General features: G+C 42.3%; 1 protein-coding gene across 1 annotated transcript in view; it reads right to left on the reverse strand.

The window, feature by feature from the left end:
* ATP8A2 (ATPase phospholipid transporting 8A2) overlaps positions 1-21,463 on the reverse strand; it is a 554,076-nt gene that overhangs the window by 352,408 nt on the left and 180,205 nt on the right. Inside the window, exon 24 of the mRNA XM_014581486.4 lies at positions 8,954-9,126. Coding sequence (XP_014436972.2) covers positions 8,954-9,126 — 173 coding nt within the window. The remainder of the gene's footprint in view (positions 1-8,953; positions 9,127-21,463) is intronic.

Raw genomic sequence — 21,463 nt, forward strand, 5'->3', positions numbered from 1 at the left:
AACTCTGGTTTTGAAAGTTCTACCTGGTCTGGGTGTATTTTACAACTAATCCTCTTCTTGGAAGCACCAATAGTGCACAATTTAGCTTTCAAGATGATACCATCTTCCTCTTTCTTACTACAAAATGGGGCCAAATTTACTATAGATTCATTTTAAAAGATTACTCTTGAGAGCCAAGTTCAACTACAGTTTATGTCTAAAGCCTATAGTATATCTTAAATATGTTTTAAAATGTCATTGAATGGGAAATGGATCTGAAATGTCCCAATGGGGATGAAGAGCTTATACTGAATTTATGTTATATTAAGTCTCATGAATTTATGCTATGTTAAGTTGAGAATAGCAATACAGCTCCTTCTGGAGTGTACCGCTGAGTTATAAAAAACACCCCAAAACCCAGATCCCCTCCCAATTAATGTTTTTGTTTGAAGGCTGTAACCTGTAACTCTATTTAATTTGAAATTTCCTTTTGCTGTGCCAATTACATTTTAAACTTCTTCCTGTGAAGTTTTAAAGTGCACTGTCTTATTTGACACACAGAGTACTATTAAAATGGCCCAGAGCGGGATAAAAATGTTTTTCTTTCTTTGGTATCAAGCACCTGGCAAGTAAATGGAACGTTTCTATAAAGCCTTACAGGCTATTAAAGGCATTCTTCTTTTTCCCTGTGGATTCAAAACCCACTTATTTTTATTTCCTGTTTTAAACCTATGAAATTACATCACTTTCTTCCCTTTGATTTGACATTTTGCAGTATTTTTCCATATTGTTCTTCATTTTTTTAACCCGCTAATAATTAAAACTGCTTTTCTATTAGACCACCAGAGATAGTGAGAGAGGAGATGACTAATATTAAATTAACTTTGGCAACTGGGGAAGAGCATTGACTATTTGCAGTAAGTCATATGACTTAGGGTAATTTAAATTAAGGTTTTGCTAATGTGAATTGTTTTGGCTATATAGGCCTTTATTTGAGCTACCCCAAATTCAGGGGTGGAGGGGAGGAGGAGGAAAAAGTAGAGAATTTAGGGCTGGATTATGGGTTTATAGGGTATTCAAAATATTATGCCAAATATGTAAAACTTTATTGAAATAAATCCTAACTTGTGACCCCAACAAAGGGGTTAACAGCTACTGCAATATCCACTTAAATCTGAAGTGAAATAAGTATTAAGGGGGAATATATGTTAACAAAATTGGTAAGTTATAAACACCCAGCAGACACATGAGACCATAGGTCAAATTCATCTCAGGTGTAACTCTACTGGCTTCATGAGAAATTTGGTCCATTGTCTTTAGGGGCAGGAACATTGCATTTGAATGGTTTTCTTGTTGTGTTGCAAAACATCTACAAAGAGAACAACCCACTTTCATAACTCCCAGAACCCCATATGGCTAACGCATGCTCAACATTGAGAAGATCACAAAAACATCATGTGATGCAGGAGGGATGGTTTAAGATTAAAAACTTTTACAATTGTGAACCATTTGGAATAGTATTTGGGAGAAGCACAAAGAGAATACTGACTGGCTGGAAAACAGAAAATTCTGCTGTCTGCAGCACTGAGTAGCTACACTTGGAATAAGAATCAAATCACAGATGGAAAAGACATATAGATCCATCTCACTACACTACAGGACTGCTATTGCTTTTGCCATCTAATTCTCCATACAAGTATTGGTAGACTAATCTATATTATTATTCTGATGTCTGAGACCATTCATTTCTCTCTTACCAAGCATATTTCACTGCTGGAATCCAAACACATTTTCTTGTCCACTCAGAAACTGACACAATACTTTTTGCACCCTTACCTTCCTCAATAGGCCGAAGTACAGCAACAAAAAAAAAGTGCCCTTGAGACTACAGAATTGTTTCAAAAATAAAAGATTGATGCTGTGCAAAGCAAGCCTGACAGGTCTTTATATTTTACTTTATTAAGGGCTCCTTTTTATTTCCTTCCTAAGAAGTCATGACATGGGAACATGTTTGTAAAGCAAGACATACACATGGACCGAATTCTGCTGTGAAATAATGTCATGCCAAGAAATGTCTGCCAGAGATGCCGAGGTGGGCATCTGCACCCATGTTAAGTATGCCGTAATCCGCCTAGCTGGCAGGATTTTAAACAGCGTGTTGGATTCTTGGATGCAGGCAGAGACCCTCTTTGAGATATGCTGGCAGGAGAGAGACTGAACCAAGGATCTGTCCACAAGAGCCTTGAAGTGGCATGGAAAAGCAGTGCAAGCTTTGGATGGAGTACAGGAAATAAGGCTTAAAGCCAGAAACTGAATGATACGCATATAAAAAAAGATTTCTTTCAGTGAGGACCATCCTCCCTATGCACTGAGTGAGGGGTTCTGTGACAGTTTTTAAATACATGATTACATGCTATTTCATGAGCTCTTCACAACCCACCAGCCTGGATATCCCTCAGATGGCGATGCTGATGTCAGGCTACAAATTTCTGATAACCAATAAACTTACACAGATGTCCAACAAACAGGGGCACACCCAGCTGTGTTATATGAGTTATCTGCTAGCCATTCATGAACCATCCATAGGGAAGCTCTAGTCAGTTCCTCCAGCTTTCCAGTCTTATACCCCAGAACTGTACCGTCTTGACTGGTCACAAGCCTGGCCAGTGTAAGTTCATGACCTAATTCGCCACTCCAACAAAAGGATAGTGGCTGTACAACAGCTCTTGTTAGCTTGAGCTGAGATTTCCCAAACACCTCACCCAAAACAAGTGGTTTTAGGTAAAATATAAAACAGATGCGTTAACTCCAGAAAGTGATTATAAATGATAGGCATAAAGCTCAGAGATAAATTACCTTAAGGAAATAAAAAAAAAACATGCTTTCTAAATTCCAAACTTTTAGTCAAAGCAAGAGTTAAATCCAACTGCTTTTCTCATCTGGACAGATGGTACAAACAGGCTACATTTCCTCAATACACAGATTGGCCCCTTTTCCAGACTGGGTTCAAACACCCTCAGTTCAGAGTTCTTTGTCCTCCAAGTGTGGAATTAGGGATGCGAGGGAGGAAAGAGGCCAAGTGATGACATCACTTCCCCTCTTTTATACTTTCTTCCAGCTTCCTGGAAAGATCTTTGCTGTGATGTGGGAATCATGCCATCCCCATTGGTCTGATCCTTTCCTGGATTTTTCCTTTCCCCATTATCTCCCCTCTGTGAGAGCCTTTCACTGCCACATGTAGCTGTTGCCTTGGATTTGAGGAGTGTGTATATCTCAGACTGTGATCAAGCCAATTGCAACCATATTAGGTGTATTCAGTCACCCTGAAGTAATGAAACAGACCACCGCATAGTTAAGGGTTAATTTGAAGACAATGTTTCAGAGAAGCAAGGTCATATCTAGCTGGCAGTTTCTGCTAATCAGAATGGGAGGAGAGGGCAGACAAACAAACAACTGACAATGAAAACTTTGGGGATTAGAAATTTTTGAATCCATATGCCTCTGATTTTATAAGTTTATAAAAGTGATGATCCAGGAGGGATTTGTAGAAGTCAGTTATAAAAGATTAGCTAGCAGAGTGTACTCCTTCTTAAGGCATCATGAGATGCATTGTTTCTCACACCCCTTCTTCCCAGTGGTTGAGCAACTGGCCACTGTAAACCAGATATTAATTACTCAAGACTGTTCTGGGTATTAGGTAAATATCTGAGAGGTATTAAACCTATTTCTTATTTCTGTGTGTGCTTAAATCTAATACATTTCAGTGTTAGATAAGAATATGCTCACTTTCATTTAATCCTTGAAAAACTTAAAAAACAACAAATAGTCTGGTAGCACTTTAAAGACTAACAAAACATGTAGATGGTATCGTGAGCTTTTGTGGGCACAAGAAGTGGGCTGTGCTCATGAAAGCTCATGATACCATCTACATGTTTTGTTAGTCTTTAAAGTGCTACCAGACTATTTGTTGTTTTTTTAAGTTTTTCCTGTTACAGACTAACTCGGCTATTCCTCGGAAAAATTTAATCCTTGGTTAGACAGAATTGCTGTGTTCCTGACACCACCTGGAGTGAAATAATTACTACCATTGAGGTTCAGAAAACCTTGGGTAACACAGCCACACCGTACAGTGTGGATGCAGCTCTCTTTTCATTGCAGTGCATAGCTATATGGGCATTATATGCCCCCACTGGTAGTATGTAGTGTAAATGTAGCCTTAAAGGCACCCTGTTGCCCATGAGAATCTTCAGCCCTGTGTTAGGCAGCCTGTCTCCCTGTACAACGCATGTTGGAGAATTAGGTGCCTAAGAATGAGATCTAAATGCCAGTAGGAAATGCCAAAGAGAGGGGTGGGGTCTAAACCCTACCTCTCATGAGAAATAAGGTGCCTTAGTCTGGTCTGAAGGGGGTTCATCCCTCCATTGAGGACTCTCAGCCATAAATGCTCTAAACCAAGTCAGCCCTTTCCTTGGTAAAATGGAAAAAAGGAGTGCCATCACCCTCCTGCCCTATTCACAATACCCATGAAATAGGGCAGTTACCTGCAATGTAGGACGCCTGGGTTTCAATCACCCCTCTGCCGGATTCAGAGCAGGGACTTAAACTAGGGTTGTCAGGTATTCCATTTTCAACTGGAATGTCCGATCGAAAATGGACCATGGTGGCTCTGGTCAACACTGCTGACAGGGGTGGATTGGCCCAGCAGGATACCAGGAATTTCCCGGTGGGTCGTCCTCAGAAGGGCCGGCTGCCAGCTGCTGAAGGAGGAGGGGGATTGTGACGGGGTACCACAGCCCCACACTTAAAATTCCCAGGCGCTGGCCATGTACAGGGCACTGTGGGGCTGAGGGAGCGAATGCGTGGCGTGCTCAAACATGGCGCAACAGCTGAGAGGGGAGACGCTTGGGCGTGGCGTAACATCACGGCCCGGAGCTTTAAAACCACCTGGCCCAGAGTTGCATCACACAGCCCAGCTCCAGGCCCGGCACGTGGTCTGGAGCCCCGGAAGCAGCTGGGGCCAGGGCTGCAGGGATTTCTGGGGCCTGATCACAGACTCCAGCCCCGCAAACTGGAAGGCAGAAGGTGGAGGAAGGGATGGGGAAAAATAGGGGGAAAGGGTGGGAGAGGAAGGGCCTTGTACTGAGGGGAGGGGGGTGGGGCAGGAGAAGAAAGGGGAAGGCACCAAGGGACATGGTGGAGGAGAAACAAATGCCAGGGGGCCAAGTGGACACAATGAGGAAAAGGGCAGGAGGGGGGGTGTCAGTGGGAGGGGGAGACAGGGTGATGCTGGGAGAGGAGAGGGTAAGGGCATTGGGGGTTAACGGGGGAAGAGGAGGTGCTGGGAGAAGGCTTGAAAGAAGTGGTGGATACGAGGAAGGGGATGGAGCAAGTCATGTGTGAGGGTACAGGGGCATGAGGGGAATGGGGGCAGAGAGTGGTGAGGGGGTGAGCATCAGGGAAGAAGAGGGCAAAAGGGGCAGGGGCAGTGAGGGAAGGGGGAGGCACCAGGAGGGTGAAGGACTAAGGGAAGGTGCAGGTGCCAGGGGATTCTGGGGGGGTGAAGCAGAAGGGCAGATACCTGCAGGGAAGGGACCAGCATCAGAGGAAAGAGGCAGGGCAGGTGTGTAGAGGGAGGTGTTAGGAGAGGGGATGAGGAGGAGAAGCTCACATGATCAGAGTGGGGCTACTGGAGGAGTGGGCACAGGGGGTAGAGAAGGGCTGGTGGAGAGGGGAAGGTCTAAGGAGGGCTGAGGGCAGTGAGAAGGTCAGGAGTCAGGACAGCAGAGGAGGGTGAGAGGTTGGGGGCAGCAGGCACCAAGCACCAGGGGAGCTGATGAAGCAAGGGGAGAAAACATGGCAGCAGAGGGAAAAGGTAGAGGTTTATAAGATATTTATTAATAACTTGGGTGCCACAGTGGCACATCCAAACAAGCCACATGAACTCAGTACAGGTGCACAACACAAAATTCATTCTGCTCATGGGAGGAAACTCTTAGCGGGAACACTTCCCCCAGCCTCTCTGCCCCCTCCGCCCCCTCGTTAATGTCACACATATTGGGTTAATGCAATTGCAAGATAATTGCATAAGGGGGGATTGGTGGGGGCCAAACTAATCCCTGTTGGTAGGAGGACGGTGGGAAAAGTCCTTAGAGGGGTCACATGACACCTTTTACTTCTGGTCATGTGTCCATCTTACCCGAGAGTGTTACCTCCAGAGGCCTGGCTAATGGGGGTCAGGTGTGTGGCTAATGGGGGTCAAAGAGTAAATTAAAAAAAAATTCTTTGATGTGAAAAAGTGGGCCATTCTCAACCCATTTCCCGGGCCTATTTTGATTGCCAGTTCACCCCTGACTGCTGACCAGGCTGCTAAAAACCTGGTTGGCAGCACAGCGGGACAAAGGCAGACTCCTTGCCTGTGCTGGCTTCACGTAGCTCCTGGAATCATCTGGCCTAAGTGTAGGGAGCAGCCATGGGGTCTCCATGTGCTGTCCCCAATATGAGCTGCCCTTGCAGTGCCACAGGCAATGTGCAGAGCCCCTTGGCTGTCTCTTTGTCTAAGGGCTGCAGGGACACGCCGGCCACTTCCAGGAGCAACCTCAGGTAAGTGCTGCCCAGCCAAAGCTTGCATCCTGAATCCCATCCTGTGCACCCTGCTACACCCAAATCCCTGCCTCATGTCAGAACCCCCTCCCACATCCAAATGCCCTCCCAAAACAGGAAAGGGGCAAGGGTGTTCCATTTTGTGCAATTAGAAAGTTGGCAGCCCTAACCTGAACCCAGGTCTCCCATGTGAATGGCCTAACCACTGGGCTATTCTGGAGCATGTCTCTCTCACTGTCTCTTTCTGAAGCTGCTCCACTTTGTATCTCTGGCCCAGTGCCTATGTAAGTATTTATAGACAATGAGTCTATAATCCAGTGACCCGTGGGAGATATAAGTTTGAGTCCCTGCTTCAATTAATGTTTAAGTGGTTTATACAAAGTGGATAACTTTCAGCAGGAGAGACAGGGCCCCACTTGGAAATATTCATAAATCCATAGCCCAGTAATTAGGGTACCTCACCTGTGAAGAAGGAGACCTGGGTTCAAATCTCTGCATCAAGTCAGACAGAGCAGGGATTTAAAACAGGGCCTCCAATATTGTAGGTGAGAGCTCTTACTCCTGGGTAAAAGGGAAGATAGGCACCCCCTCTCCAGCTAGCATAGGGCCTGATCTGGTAGCATACTCTAAGAGGGCCTCTGAGAATGCCGTTAGATTGGTCCCTGCATGAAAGCTAGGTGGGAGAATGCCCAGGTTGAAAATTCCACTGACTCTTAGGCACCAACCAGGCATTATGCAGCTCAATGTCCTCAGGACTTGGGTGGTAGTACGTACGGGCAAAAACACATACATTCATATGCCTGGAGGACTTTACCAGTGGAAACAGATTCCTATATAGGTAGGCAAAAATTAGCAGGGGATATAAGAGTTTAAATTTTAGATGTAGCTAGCTCTGTGTGTCTAGGGTTAACAACTCAAAAACCAAATCGCCCTAAATTAGAGGTTAATTATGAAACTACAGATTTTAATTTTGCTTTTTTTTTTTTCCTTTCTCTGTCTATTAAATGGGGACAGCATTATGGGAATGAATTAGCTATAATTTGTAGATTGCTTAGAATAGATGAGTGCAAAACTTTGCACAACTCCTACCAAGCAATGAGACTTTGCCCCTTACTTACAATGAAAATATTATAAAATATTGCCATTGCTACAAAATATTAACTGAAATATTCTGTATATTAATCTTCAAAACAATAAGGCGGAAATTCTTTCATTACTCAGTCTTCTGAGTTCCTTTTTTCTTCTTCCAAAAAAGGCCCAATGAAAACAGTCAGCACAAACACTCATCTCCTCAACTCCTCTCTTTTCATCAGAACATTTAAATATAGCAGCGTACTTTTCACAGTATTCTGTGATTATAACACAGAAAAATGCTGCACATTTTTCTAAGCCATCGCAGGAGACTATTCAGCAGCAGGACATCATAGATGGCTACTCTCTAGGGAAGGCCACACAAATGAATTACAGTCTAATAACATAGACTATTGGGGTTTCTGTACCTGCTCAGATATGTAATATTGTTTCCTTGCCTCTCTGTACAGCTCCGTTTAATGAAGAGCTGCCATACCAAGTGGAGGCAACCTCTGGCTATTTAATTCCCTCTGCTTAAGCATGATCACAGGTGTAACATCACAGCTCCTATTCTTCAGTGTCTCCTATAATTAAGGGGTCAGGGAGGCCTGTTTCCTCATTATCTCCTCTCACTTTATAAAAAGCTTTTCTCCATTTGGGGGAAAATCTGCATAATTAAAAAGCACTGCTATTTTTAAATAGGGGAGAATCCTGCCTGTTCATTTGTAGCCATGACATTTTCTATCTTTTAATACCACGCTTGTCACCACAGTACAATTTTTGAGAATCAATACAGTTCCATTGCTGGGGGGCATGCAAGACATGGAGAGTCCCTGAAAAGGGTGGGCATCCCTAGGGCACTAACAAAGACTCTTTCTTTCTTATGATTGCAGGGTTTGGGGTTTATAGAAGGGAGATGTACACTGGTCTGCCAGTCAGTCTCACACTCTAGCAGAGTGGGGGAGAAGAGAGGCACAGCTATGGTAGCTAGAGCAACTGCAGCAAACACAGAGCAGCCATCAGAGAGGAATATTCCTTGTACACAACCCTTGTGGGATATTCCCAATATGTAACCCGCTTCCAAATAACTGTCCCACAATAGATAACTCACGACTGTGTTACAACAAATAAATGACTTACAGCAGACTGATCAGATCCTCTTAAATATTAATCGGCAAGTTTCCTTCTTTTTACACTTCCTGCATGTGCTGTAAGGCTGAAGGGGATAAATGGCAGGGGAAGAGGAAGAATTATACCAATTGCACACCAGTTTCTCACTAGAGAAAATCCTGACATTTCTTACCTGCAACAGATGACTGCCTTACAGGAGAGCGCTAGGTCCAAGAATGACTGCCGGACTTCAAACGATAGGGCATACTTCAGAGTCTGGCCATCAATAATGAGAGCAATATCATTTTCTTTGCCCAGTGAATCTCCCAGGTTTGTACAGTGATGAGTTAGGGCTGCTCTTGTTGCCTAAAGTACAAACACAAAGAAAAATGTTTCTTTCTACTGAACTTTAGCAGTTTCTCTAAACCAAAATTAACACCCTTGACATAGTCTCAGACTCAAGAAAACTTACTTTTGGAAAATGCTTTGAGATGTACTGTTGAAAAGGTCTACATGTTATTCTTGTTTCACCATCTCCCCAAATGATTCAAACTTCAGCTTTGAATCTTATCCTCAGACTCTTAAGGTAGGAATTGCAACATGCTGACATAGGTCTCTTTTCCCATTGAAGTCAGAGTTATACCATTGACTTCAGTGGAAACAGAGTTAAGCCAGTGTCAAATATTATTGAAAATTTTAGGGTCTCAGGACCAAATTTTCAAACATGTACATGTAAACTATATGTATTCTTTTGTGAGTGAAAAACTGTATGTGCAGTTTTAAAAACGTAGCCCTCACTGATTCACTCCTGGTTCACGTGCTGTCAGGCCACCAGACCTGAATAACAAAGATTTTAATTAACCCCTCCCCCAGCATGGTATTTTGATAGAGAAGATGCTCAATAACTGAGCAGTTATATATCTATTATCAGATTCAAAGTTCTCTTCTGTCTGTTTGAAAATCAATGGTTATGAATTGAAATTTCACCAAATTCACTCTAATAAAACAGCTCTCCAAAAATGCGTCTATATTATCTATTTGTTTGTTCAAATTTTGGGGGATGAGCGTTTCTGATATGTTTGTAAAGGGACAAAAACTGCCCATGGATCTTGCAAATGTGTGGGGAGAAAGATTCGTCAAAGGCTGGGGCAGCCCACTGGAATGGTGCTTGCCTGCATGTTTTTCCACTAGACTCTCCTTGAGAAGCAAAGCTTATTCACACCCTGCTTCCTAGTACAGGTTGAACCTCTCTAGCCCAGAACTCTCTGGTCCAGAAACAACTGTCATCTGGAATGATTTTAGTTAGCCAGATGTCCACTTTTCATGGGTCTGGCCATGTTTCCTGCAGTCCCCATAAAGGTTGTTTACAGCCACCAGTCCTAGCTCTCAGTGATCTGTGCTGTTATTTAGTTTACACAGCACCAACTTTTGAAATAACTCGCTATTCTGAAATTCCCCTTAACCTGTGTGGAATAAGGGTTACCAGGATGTCAGAATAAGCCGCCCGTTATTTCAAAATCTATTTCAAAATAACGGGCTGCTATAACAGATGCGGAATAGCTATAAGTGTATCCCGAAAGTCCTTTAACAGCCCAGTAAGCAGTGGAAGTGTTGGTAATACTGCTCAACAACATTGATGTCCCGTGGTCTGGAAAATTCTCTGGTTTAGAACCAATCAAATCCCAAGGGTACCAGACTAGCGAGGTTCAACCTGTAAAATGGCTCAGAGCATACTTGGTCTATTCAGGTTTCCAGCTGATAAGCTGTTCTTCTAAAGGACATAGACAGCAAAACTGAATGGCTGTGTCTAGACTGGCAAGTTTTCCTGCAAAATCATCTGCTTTTGCGGAAAAACTTGCCAGCTGTCTACACCGGTCGCTTGAATTTCCGCAAAAGCACTGACGATCTCATGTAAGATTGTCAGTGCTTTTGCGGAAATACTATGTTGCTCCCGTTCGGGCAAAAGTCTTTTTCCGAAAAACTTTTGCGCAAAAGGGCCAGTGTAGACAGCAGAGATTTATTTTCTGCAAAAAAGCCCCGATCGCGAAAATGGCGATCGGGGCTTTTTTGAGGAAAAGCACGTCTAGATTGGCCACGGACGCTTTTCTGCAAAAAGTGCTTTTGCGGAACAGCGTTCTGCCAATCTAGACGTGCTTTTCCAAAAATGCTTTTAACGGAAAACTTTTCCGTGAAAAGCATTTCCGGAAAATCATGCCAGTGTAGACGTAGCCCAGGTCTCAGTATGCATTATTGTTGTTGCTTTTTTTAGAATAGGATGGGGTTTCCCTTACAGACTGTGAGCTAGAAGGAAGGATTTAGTTGCCAACTCTCATGATTTTGTCATGAGTATACTGATAATTATTTTTTTCCTTAAACCCCCAGCTCCTGGAATCAAGTGGATATGTGATTATTTCAATCTTCATTGTTAAATAAAAAGTAAATTTCTAGCTTTTGAATCTGTGGAGAAAACTTTCAAATGGGTGCACTCCAAAGTAGGGGTAGGGAACTTTTTTTGGTCAGGAGCCACTGATCCACAGAAAAATCAGTTGGGCACAACACACAGGCAAAATATAAAAAACACAACCCTCGCTACTCACTTGCTCCCAATGCTCTCAAGGTGTGAAGAAAAATAAAAACAACAACAACAACAAACTCAAAAAAACACCTCTCCCTCATCTTCCCCTTGCAGCCAGCCCTACAATGGGGCACTGAGAGTGAGGATTTCCAGCCCATGGTGTGGAGACCTGCTGTGGGCCAGGTCAAATTAAGCCAGGGGCGTGGTCCAGCCTTTAGGCCATAGGTTCTACACACCTGCTCAGAAAGTTGAAAGCAAATGAAAAGAACAACAAATCTATTATCTGTACACAGTCTCATGATTTTAAAGCTTATCTTATTATTTCTGGTGAACCTGACACATGATTTTTGAACATTTGGGCTTGGCAGTACTTATAGAAGGTTGCTGCTTCCATTTCTTCCAGGGAGATTTCTAGAACCAGCCACATTTCATATTTTCTGTAAGCAATGTCCATTCTGGTATGGACTTCACACAGTGTTGCAAAACAAAATATTCCCTGTTTGCTCTTCCCAGAACTATGAAGCTTTAAAAAGTGGTGCCACTTTAACTGTCAAATATGTGTCTCAGTGTGTTCATACTTAGACGTGTTTCCTTTCTTTATATGCTGGTCTAGAGGAAATAGGTACCATTTCACTTTGTCTAATATAAACAATCCTGGAACAGGATTATATCTATCAAATGAAAACACTGTATTTATGTCTCTTTGTAATCCATTCATTGTTTTACAAACCCACATTTCTCTAGGGAAAGCTACAAATCCACAAGTTGTTGCTGAGTGCTGCATTTTCAATTTGCATTTTGTGATTTAACAGACAGATGTAAAAAAATAAATGTAGCCAAACTACTCCCTACAGACTACACATCTGCTGGTACTGAAAAACACAAATTATTCTAGTTAAATTCAGTATTAACATACAGTCAAGATTTTCTCTACACATTCACCTTCTGGGACAATGGCTATATAGTTGGAGTTAATCAAAACATATGAAGACCAAAATATCCACACCTTTTGGAATATTGAGAAATACCAACAGATCAGTTTTCTACAAGGCAGTTGAGAAGGCTCCAACAATACTACAAATGCAACTGAAGATGCAAGCAGATGTATGACTGTAGAACATGTAGACATAGGCAATCTAGCTTTGGTCCAGCTACCTCAGATAACAACTGCAAAGAAGCCACAGCAGCATTGGCATCAGCATTGGCTAGTCACTTGAATACATACCCAGGGTCCTACTACTACTGCCTATGCAAGGTGCTGCCATTATTATTTGTCAAGCTAACTAGACTGGAACAGTTCATGTATGTCTACATGTGCTAGAATTACACCTAGTTGCAGTGTAAACACACTCCAAGTTAGGGGTCCAGGTACACCAGTAAGCATCTTCTATTCCTGTTGTACATGCTGGGATGTTGTTTTCTCATGCATCTTGCTACCAAATAAATAAAAAACAATGACAGAAGTATTAGGTGTTTTTTATGTATTATGGATTCTTCATACTCTGTCCAAAACTGCTGCTAAGCTTCTGTGCACTATGAAAACAGTTAACAAGCTTCACTGTAGAAGATTGTGTATTTTAGATAAATGAAGTGATTCATGTGTATTAATTTATTCATCAATTTGTTACAGAATGCTGACAAAAGGTGAAGAATAAATGTTAGACACTCATCATTACATACATACAGTATACACATACTGGCAACCACCATGATTTTCTATGGGACTGGTGAGATCTTCAGGTTCCCAGCTAGACAAATAGACTGCAACTGTAAATTTCTTCAATATTTTGAAATATCACATAAATCACTTTCTATAGGGATTTCATTTTCCAACTGAAAGCCATTCTATTTACATAAACACCCATTCCCACAGAGTTTGCCAGACTGCTTAACAATCCTGTGAACAAGGGAAATGCCTGCACTGCATTTTAGAATAGTTTGATGCAAAAAGGGGATATCTTCTATTTATTTCACAGATCTGGCCAGAGACAAATATGCTTATAACACATTTTTTTTCTTTTGGGGCTAGTGTAGAATTCATATATTTCACTCCTGAGATGCTTACCTGAATAGGACAAAAAAATTATTTCCACACCAATCTAAAACAAAAACAGGCATGCTACTGAGACTAATGAAAAATCTAGTCTCTGGGGGTATGTCTACACTACCCTCCTAATTCGAAATAGGAGGGTAATGTAGGCATACCGCAATTGCAAATGAAGCCCGGGATTTGAATTTCCCGGGCTTCATTTGCATAAAGCCGGCCGGCGCCATTTTTAAATGCCGGCAGTTCGAACCCCGTGCCGCGCGGATACACGCGGCACGGAGTAGCTAGTTCGGATTAGGAAGCCTAATCCGAACTAGCTACTCCGTGCCGCGTGTATCCGCGCGGCACGGGGTTCGAACTGCCGGCATTTAAAAATGGCGCCGGCCGGCTTTATGCAAATGAAGCCCGGGAAATTCAAATCCCGGGCTTCATTTGCAATTGCGGTATGCCTACATTACCCTCCTATTTCGAATTAGGAGGGTAGTGTAGACATACCCTGGGGGTTTGGTTTTTTTGTTTAGTTGAAACAAATATATTGCAACACTAAATTTCAGGACTTTGGCTTTGACACAATTTACAGCTAAAGCCTATATTATTTTGGATTTAAGCCACTCCTAGAATATATTTACATTAAAAAGATTACATGTAATACCAATGAGAAAAGTGAGCATTTTGTTTATTTATGTGTGGATTTCTTTACTATTTGCATTCTGTTGTTTTGAGTTTAAAATGTTTAAAAATTATTGACCGTTTCTATTACGGCATCGTTTGTTCAAAGATTTCTAAGTACTTTTAAGAATACATTTGTGACTTTTTGCTGTTCATTTTATCTTAAACAAGACTGGCCTTTTTTAGACAGAAGAAAATATACCAAAGTTTCAAGCTCTGTACTTTCACCAACTGATTATTTTCATTTTCATTCACAACACTGAGTGATCTTGATATGACCTTTCAGGGAGACAGAGAACGACTACACCAGACTTAGTAGCAAGAGAGACATGGATGCTACTTACTGCTGCTTGCCATACGAGTAATGAACACTGTCCGAAAATTAGGATAGTATTTTGAGTCATCTCAAGTTCACAAATTCCCTGCTTAGATAGCTCCTAAATGTCAGTGATTAGATCATCAATTTATACAAATAAAAATTACCTGAAATATGCATTTCCAGATGATTAACCATACTGTACCATCTGATTTGCCGAGGTAGTACTACCAAGAGACAGAGACATCTGTCGCAAATGATTTCTGAATCTTAACTTAAAGCTGTCTGAGCCATAATAAAATGCAGTCATTAACTGGAGTATTAACACATTTATATTTCTTTTTGTGTACACCTTTAATTGAGTCTGAAAAGTGATGGACAATAGTATTTCACAGTGCAAAGGCCAAATAGATCCCTGCTATAATGCCACTGAAGTCAGTGGAGTTACACTAAGAATAAATTTGGTCTTATGCCTTCAATGAATTTCTTGGAGGTTGTTTAAGACAGATAGGTAAAAACAATCTGTGACTGCATGTGACTTACAGGTGAGATTCAGGCATTCTTTCTCACACTGAATAGCACCAGACTCTATAAATAACCCCACTAAAGTTAAGAAGCACCAACTGCAAGGTAAAGTAATGCTTAACATGAGTATGTGTGGAACAATCTACGTCAGTGTGTCTTTCTGCAACTTGGAAAAGAAAGCAGTAGTGGGAAGAGTTGATTAACTTAATTGGAGGTTGGAAGTATCGGGGTCTATTAAGCGCCAGTTCCTGAAAGCCTAGAAGGTACTCAGGGATGGTCCAGGGGAGTGAATTTATGCTCTGTATTCACTTCCTGGCCCTTCCATGGCAATATAGAATAGGACACAATGTGGCCCTATACCACCATGGTAAAGGCATGATCTGGTTCCATTAACTTTCTTGCCCCTGATTCAACCATGGGAATTGGGGAAGGGAGTGGGTCTGAAGGTAAAAGCAGCTGGGATGTGCAAGTAGACAGCAAGGATGGATGTGGTGCTCCTAAGCAGTGAGGCTGATGGTAGAGCAGCAGTGAGGAGTAATGGCAGGAGAGATGTGCAGGGAGGAGGAAATTGGAGGGCATGGCAGAGCAAAGCATGAATAATGATGCTGCTGGAAGCAAGGAGGGAGGACAGGTGAAAGTTGGGAGGAAGAGTCAGGTGGGCAGGATGCTGACTATTTGAAACAGACTGCAGTGACATACCAGCCAACTGGGAGAAGTAAAGAGCTATTTACAATGTGGCAAGAAGCGAGGAGCAGCATGCTTCCCAGCTAGCTTTTTACATTGCAAGGGTTCCAGACTCCTGGGGAGCTAACATGGTGAAACAGAACTAAGGAGCCAATACCAAACTAGAACCAAAATTACAGGTTTCACTGTGTTTAATGTTAATGTGCTTGGCTAGTCTTACCATATGGAATAATTGCTAGCATAGGGGATATGGACAGTTTTGCTCTGCAATGACCAGAGAGGGACAGTTACACTGCAGAGTGACTACAGAGGGTCGACCGCACCAGAAAGAGAGTGGGTAACTGGGGCCAAGGCTCTACATATTTCAGGTCAGTGGCTTGGGTAAGTGGCCCCCCGTATCCCAAAGCATCAGGCCAAACCCCTCCCCTTTGGCCCTCAGCCCCAGTGCCAGACCAGGGAGCAGGCACCAGCCAGGGCCAGATAGCTCAGCCCCCGCTGCCATGCCCCTCCCAAAGAGCACCGCAGGCAGGGCAGCATACCCCTGTCCCTTCCCCCATGGAGGAGTTGTTGTCCAGAGCCAGCCACTGCAGCCCCCACCGCCACACCCCTTCACCAAGAGCACTGGCAAGGCAGCACAGCTCCAGCCCCTCCCCTGGGGCTGAGCCGCCAGTAGGGCAGTGCAGCCACAGCCAGCCTCAGGGCTCCCCTGAGCCCCCACACTGCTCCTATCCACCTGCCCTGAGCTCTCCACCCCCTGCCTTGAGCCCCCACACCTCCCAAGCTCCTAAAAAAAGTTCCAAACCCAAGCAATGCCGGATACATATGCTAGTAACAATCTTTAGTAATTCAGTGCACGCAGTGTGGATCTATTTTTGATGACTGCTTCGCATCATCTGTGCAACAGCAAGAACAGGAATTCATGTTAACCTGAAGAACATCTATTGTTAGGATTCTAAAAGAGATCAGTAGCACATGAGAAAGTTCATTCTTAAATATTTGTTTTTCCATCCTTGGAATGCATTAAACATCCAAATCCTGAGTTTACAAAAAGATATTTGAAAAGAGTGAAATCACCTCAGTTCTCAGAAGATGATGTGGTAGCTCTTTGCAAGTAAATTGTTACACAGGAACTTGAAGATTTGATAAAATGTTTAAAATCCAGTAAAGCTTCAGGTCCCAATGGGTTTTCTGAGGAGTACTACAGAGCTCCAAAGTAAGTGTTGGTCCTTATTTATTTATTGTATTTATTGTAAGGGAATGAGATTCCAGGTTCATGGAAAGAGACAAAAACAGTAATCATTCCTAAAAAAGGAAAAGATCTTTCAACTGTGCATCATGTACACCTCTTCATTGAATTAATGGGTATGCTAAAATTTAGGCCAAGGTGCTAGCAAACAGACTTATCTTCTTCACTCTGACTAGCCTGGATTTGTTGCTGGCAGACACTGATCTAATAATATTAAAAGAATTCTGAGTTTGATCTATAGTGGTAATTCTAGCAACACTTCCTGTGCACTACTTTTTTTGGATGCTTTGAATGGGTAAAGGAATCTTAACATATTTAGGAATAAATATTGTGAAGAAACAAGTATCTTTTTAAACTGCCCTGCACCGCGGATTAATAAGACTGGGAGGAATGGAAAAAAATGAAATTTCTTGGCTAGGTGTGATTGGTAAAGATCAATGTCATTCCAAGGTTATTATTAATGTTTCAGTGCATGCTTGTAGATACCCATGACGTGACTTTAAAAACCTGGCAGGATTCACTATTAAGATTCATAAAGAATCATAAAAGACAAAGGGTAAATTCTAAATTCTGTATAATCCTACTTTGGCATAATCCTAATTTGGTATTATTGTTATTTTGCAGCACAATTAAAAGACATGATCTACTGAGTTAACAATGGACTATTCAAACACTGGGTAAAACTTAAACAGCACAGGAACCCAAATATAGCTATTTATAATAATAGTTATGTTAAAATGAAATTGAGGTCATCAAAATTAAGCCTTCCATTCTTCCAGACTTTTTTTTTTAGCAGTTCTGGACAAATTTTTCAAATTCCCGCTGCTTAGCTCTTCTGCCAGGACAACAGGATGGGTGTGTCTAGACTACATCTCTCTGTCAACAGAGAGATGTAGATTAGGCACATAGAAATTGCTAATGAAACAGGGATTTATATATCCCGTGCCTCATTAGCATAAACATGGCCGCTGCTTTTATCCAAAATTGAGGTTTTTTTAAAAAAAAACCCAGCAGTCTAGATGTGGATCTGTCGAAAATAAAGCCTTTTTCGAAAGATCCTGTAAACCTCATTTTTTGAGGAATACAGGATCTGTCAAAAAAGGCTTTATTTTCGATAGATCCACGTCTAGACTGCTGGTTTTTTTTTTAAAAAAACTCCATTTCGAAAAAAGTGATGGCCATGTTTATGCTAATGAGGTGCGGGATATTTAAATCCTTGCTTCATTAGCAATTTCGATGTGCTTGATTTGCATCCCTCTGTTGACAGAGAGATGTAGTCTAGACACACCCAGTCTAGAGTCTGGGCAGTCCCACCGCCCACGTCCTCCGGGGCGAGAAAAGCCCCGTTCGTAAGTACGGATCTGACATAAGTCGGATCCGCGTAACTCGGGGACTGCCTGTACTGTAGAAAATCAGGTCTTCTTGTGCGAGAACTCTGACGCTCCCTCTCGGGAAGAAGCCCTCTTGCGCAAGAGCTCTTTCAAAAGAGGCCAGTGTAGACAGGCAACATGAATTTCTCGCACAAGAAGCCCCTATGGTTAAAATGGCCATCAGAGCTTTCTTGTGCAAGAGAGCGTCTACACTGGCATGGATGCTCTTATGCAAAAGCACATCTCTTGTGCAAAAGCACATTCCAGTGTAGACGCTCTTTTGTGTAAGAGTTTTTGCACAAGAACTCTTCCGCAAAAGAGTTCTTGCGCAAGAAGCTGCCAGTGTAGATGTAGCCTAGAAGCGCAGGGCCCACAGGTACAGCCAAAGCTCTGCCACAGCAGCTATACAAATATGACAAATGTAACAAAAGGGAGAGTTGATAGCAAAGAATATAAATCAGAAGCTAGGAATTGTAGAAGATTGATATAAGAAGTAAAAAGATACAGAGAAAAATATATGGCCACTGAAGTTAAGGGAAAGAAGGGAGTTTTTTTATATATAAGGAACAAAAAGAAGCCTATGGTATTGGTCCATTTCTAAATGGAAATGGTAGAAATGTCAATAGTAATGCAGAAAAGGCAGGAGCATTTAATAAATATTTCTGTTTCACCTTGGATTCCCAACATGATGGGGGAAGATGATGTAATACTACCATATGATGATGAAAAACTTTTTTGTGACCTTGGTAAATAGGGTGTAAGTAAATATGTATTTTAGCCTAGCTAAATGTAAAGACATGCATCTAGGAACAAAAAAAGATGTGAGCCACACTTACGGGATACATACATACTTGCTTCACTGCCTCTGAAAAGGATTTGGGAATAATGCAGTAAAATCAGCTACACCGGGGTTCCCACTGCAATGTGATAGCCAAAAGTGCTAATGTAATCCTTGGATATATAAACAGAGAAATCTCAAACAGGAGTAAGGAGGTTATATTACTTCTATATTTGGCATTAGTGTAACCACTGCTGGAATACGGCGTCCAGTTTTGGTGTCCACAATTCAAGAAGGATGTTAAAAAATTGGAGAGAGAACAGAAGAGAAAAAACACAAGAATTATTAAAGAATTAGAAAACATGGATGTATAGACTGATCTCTTTGAGTCTAACAAAGAGAAGGTTAAGGGGTGACTTGAATGCAATCCATAAGTACAGTCTAAGGAACAAATATTGCGCAATGGGTTGTTCAGTCTAGCAGAGAAAAATAAAATCAGAGCCAATGCCTGGAAGTTGACGCTAGACAAATTCGCACTAGAAGAAATGTGCAATTTTTTCATAGTGAGGCTAATTAACCACTGGAACAATTTATCAAAAGCTGTGGTTGATTCTCCACTGCTGGAAATTTTTAAAACAAGATTGAATGTTTTTCTAAAAGACATTCTGTAGTTCAAACAGAATTCAGAGAAGTTGGGTTGTATAATATTGGAGGTCCAACTAGATCATCAATTGGTCCCATTTGGCTTTATAATCTATGAATCTTGGATGTGGTTGGAAAGTCTCAGTCCTTTACTAGAATTAACTCGCTTCTGTTAAAATGAGGGAGCTGCAAGCAAGAAGACATTTGACCTGAAAAAATATCCTGAACATCCTGAATGATTTCAGTGCTATCCTTATAAGTTCCCACAAAGAGGGACAGGGTGGGGCTGTAGAGGTAATATTTTCAGAACTCTCTATATATCAGTCATTAACTTTGTTTTTTCTGCACTGATTCCCACTCTTGGGCTACGTCTAGACTGCAGGCTTCTTTCAGAAGAAGCTTTTCCAGAAGAGATCATCCAAAAAAACTTCTTCTGAAAGAGCGCGTCCACGCTGCCAAAGCACATCGAAAAAGTGATCTGCTTTTTCGAAAGATAGCGTACACACTGAATGGACGCTATCTCACATTTAAGCTGTGATTACTATAGACGGAGTGGCTACCAGGGCACCTGTGCTTTTTTCTCTTTCCTCTTCTTTCAAAAGAACTCCCTCTTCCCTGTCTACACATGCCTTTTTCCAAAAGAGCTCTTTTGGAAAAAGGCTTCTTCCTTGTAGAAAGAGTTTTACCAATGTCGATTTTTTTTCCGAAAGACTGCAATTGCAGTGTGGACATAAGTGAAGTTTTTTTCAGAAAAATGGCTGTTTTTCTGAAAAAACTCTGTAGTGTAGACATAGCCTTGGAAAATACCCATCAACCTATCATAGAAGGAGAAGTAAAGATGGGATGCTATAATAAAATGTCCGTGAATTGGGCACCAAACCCAATATTCTAATTAAGGCCCTGATACACAAAAGAGTTTGTGCAGTTAAACTGCTTCATTCTAAGGGCTGGTTTACACTAATCCTGTAATTTGACCCAAGTTATGCTACTTCAGTTATATAAGTCTCATAACTGAAGTTGATGTAGTTTAGGTCACCTTATAATGGTGTCTACACCATGCCATATTGACAGGAGACACTCCCCTACCAACTTACCTTCTGCCTCTCAGAGAGGTGGAATACAGACATTGAGGGCAGAATGTTCTGCCACTGACTTAGCTTGTCTTCACCAGACCTGCTAATCACACACCACTGCATCAACCACAGCAGTGCTGATTTAGCTGGAAATACAGAAAAGCCCGTAGACGCCTACTAAAGCAGGGATGGGCAAGAGAGCCTGCATGGGCTGGTTCCGGCCCTCCAAGCAGGCTGATCTGGCCCATGGATGTCCTGCTGCTCTCTCACCGCAGGTAAATCAGGGGCTGGGTACAGGGGAGCATGCAAAGTCTCTTCAGGGGAGCATAGCACTTAGAGTGAACCACCAGCTGAACACCTTGCCGGGCGTGGGCAGGGAGCAAAAGAGACTTTGTGTGCACCCCCAGGCCCTGATTGGCCTAGGGGCAGGAGGGTGCATGAAACGAGGTGAATGGGGGCAAAGACTTCACATGCTCCCCCACCCCCAGACCAATCAGGATCTGTGGGCGGGGGAGCATGGAAGTGTCCAGGCCCCACCCCTTCCGGGGTGGCCTGGGGCCACTTCAAGAATTTGTGAAGTAGCTTTCCCTTTTAAAATTATTGCCCACCCCTGTACTAAAGTCAATGGGACAATGACTGGATTTCCTCCTTCCCCAAGGTCCTGATTCAGCAAAAGACTTAAGAATCTGACTTCAAAGGGACATAAGGAAATGCTGATATTTTGTTAAATCAGAGCTAAAGTTTCATTGTTTTAAATGGGACTGTGAGCATAAGAATC

This window comes from Pelodiscus sinensis, chromosome 1 (assembly GCF_052426305.1).
Source record: "Pelodiscus sinensis isolate ZL-2025 chromosome 1, ASM5242630v1, whole genome shotgun sequence".
In the NCBI taxonomy this organism is placed as follows: Eukaryota; Metazoa; Chordata; order Testudines; family Trionychidae; genus Pelodiscus; species Pelodiscus sinensis.